At 51.0% G+C, this 2425-nt stretch overlaps 1 protein-coding gene across 2 annotated transcripts in view; it reads right to left on the reverse strand.

Annotated features, from left to right (window-relative positions):
* Positions 1-2425, reverse strand: part of ZNF473 (zinc finger protein 473) — a 13991-nt gene that overhangs the window by 3626 nt on the left and 7940 nt on the right. For both annotated transcript variants that reach the window (XM_015563991.1, XM_015563990.1), the window contains exon 4: positions 1-21. This exon is cut by the window's left edge and continues 78 nt beyond it. In XM_015563991.1, the coding sequence (XP_015419477.1) occupies positions 1-21 (21 nt within the window). The remainder of the gene's footprint in view (positions 22-2425) is intronic.

The raw sequence follows: 2425 nt of genomic DNA on the forward strand, positions 1-2425 counted from the left end.
TCTGATTGGGTCTCAGGGGGTCTGCAAGGAGAGAGAACAGCATTGCCATCAACCAAGATGTGGAGGGCCACCCAGCCGCTCAGCGGCAACCTTCTGGCTCTCCTGACGATTCCATGCTTTATCTAGCACACAGCCCTGGGGGCCAGATGCTGCACTGGGCGACTCTGAGGTACCTGCCCTGCAGGGTTCCTGCTCCAGTGGGAGAGGACCCACACAGTCACAATCCGGGATGATCAGAGCTATGACAGCTGGGGCTACAGACACAGGACATGGAATAGCTCAAGGGATGAGTTGAGCTTGTCAGGTGGACAGGTCCATACTTACTCAACGATTTATAATTCACTCATTCACCTGTGGACCACACATTGCCCCAGGCCTCTGTGGGGTAAGCCCTGTGACAGATGATGTTCAGGTTCTAGAGCTCCAGCAGCCCTGCACAATGCCCTCCCCAAACTTCTGCAAGGAAGGGAGCAGTTACAACCCAGGCATATGTGCTACAGTGGAGGAAAGGCCACTGGTGGCTTTGAAGGTGAAGAAAGGGGCCATGAGCCAAGCAATGCAGGAGGCTGCTAGAAGCTGAAAAGAGGCAAGGAAACAGATTCTCCTCTGAAGCCAGCCTTGCCAACACCTCGATTTTAGCTCACTCAGACTTATTTTGAACTTCAGATCTGCAGACCTGTAAGAATAAATGTACTATTTTAAGCCACTACATTTGTGGCATTTGTAGAAGCAGCCATAGAAAACCCAATACCCTCCTCATATACACACACGGATGTGCAGGGGAAACAAAGGACATACATTTCTACTGCGGGCTGGAGTTTAAAAACTTAAGACACTGAGATCAGACCTTTCTAAGCTGCTTCTATGGCACACATTGAGTACAGTTTGGAGGAAACCTGTCTCAATGTGATAAAACTACATCAAATATATGGTAGTTCTGGTATATAGTTTTTTCTTTTCTTCGTCTTTTGGAATAAATTCTTCTGTTTTTGGAAAAGAAAGAACTGAGAAACTAGGAAAGGGGAAATGAGTTGATCCGGATGATAGGGAGCCGGGGTGCCCTGGCCCTGGAGCTGCACAGGTCCCAACCAGACTCTCAGCTGTGCCATTTGCTTTCTGTGCACTGCTGGTGGTCAGAGCCCAGGTGAAAAGAGCTCACAGAGCCAGCCCGCTGGAATGGCCTGCTCACAAGGCTGCCCTTGGCTGGTGTCTGGGAAACTGGATTTCGGGAGGGTCTGGCATTCTCTAAACAGGCAGAGGGGCTCCCTGTGCACAAACTGCTCTGCTGAACACCTGCTTTCCCGCCGAGTGTCTGGGCTGTTGGTACATTGCAAGCAGAGTGTGGCTACATAACAAGCCCTGAATAAAAACCCTTGGGGTGGAGTCGCTAGTTAGAGCGTCTCTGGTCGACAACATCTCACAGGTGCTATTACACCTCGTTGCTGGGGGAATTAAGCATGTCCTGTGCAACTCCACGGGGACAGGGCTCTGGATGTTGGCGCTAGTCTCCCCTGGATGCACACCACGCACCTTTCCCCTTTGCTAACTGTACTGTGTGTCCTTTCACTGTGATGGATCATGGGATGAGCACAGCTACAGACCAAGTCCTACACGTCCTCTTAGTAAACCACCAAAGCGGATGGTGATCCTGGGAACCCGAACAGAGCTGCAAAATGACTTCCCCTCTTTGAAGCTGTTTAAGATGCTCAACAAAATATGGACAAACTTCTCATGGGGTGACAGGAGGGTAGAAAGAAAGTTCTAAGAGCTCACCCAGCACAGAACCTGGCTCCTGACAGCATTTCCCACCATTCATTTTTTAATTTAGGAATTGTTTACTGAGTCCCCACAGCAGGTATTGTTTGTTACAAATGTTGGGGTACACCAGTGAACAGCACAAGTGCCCTTAGGAAGCTCCCATCTGGCAGGAGATAGATCATAATGGGAGCAGTCAGAACATGAAGGAGCAGTGACTAGCTAAGCAGGAGAGAGGGAGGCTAGTGGAGTCACAATTTCAGTCTTAGGGAAGCCCCAAGTCAAGGAAGGGACAAGAGTATGCCAGGCAGAGGGGAGAGCAGATGTGAAGACCCTACAGAGTCAGCACGAGGAATCACTACAGAATGACAAAGAGGAAAATGCTGCTGCAGCAGTAGGCAGGGGTTGGATCAGGGCTTGTCAACTTTGTCACTACTGACATTTGGGGTCAGGTAATCCTTGGTTGTGGGGGTTGTCCTTGCATCCTAGGACTAGGGGCCCGGTGCACGAAATTCGTGCACTTGGTGTGTGTGTGTGTGTGTGTGTGTGGGGGAGTGTCCCTCAGCCCAGCCTGCCCCCTCTCACATACTGGGAGCCCTCAGGCGTTGAACCCCATCACCCTCCAATCGCAGGATCGGCCCCTTGCCCAGGCCTGACGCCTCTGACAGAG

The sequence above is a fragment of the Myotis davidii genome, unplaced genomic scaffold, assembly GCF_000327345.1.
Source record: "Myotis davidii unplaced genomic scaffold, ASM32734v1 scaffold358, whole genome shotgun sequence".
Classification (NCBI taxonomy): domain Eukaryota; kingdom Metazoa; phylum Chordata; class Mammalia; order Chiroptera; family Vespertilionidae; genus Myotis; species Myotis davidii.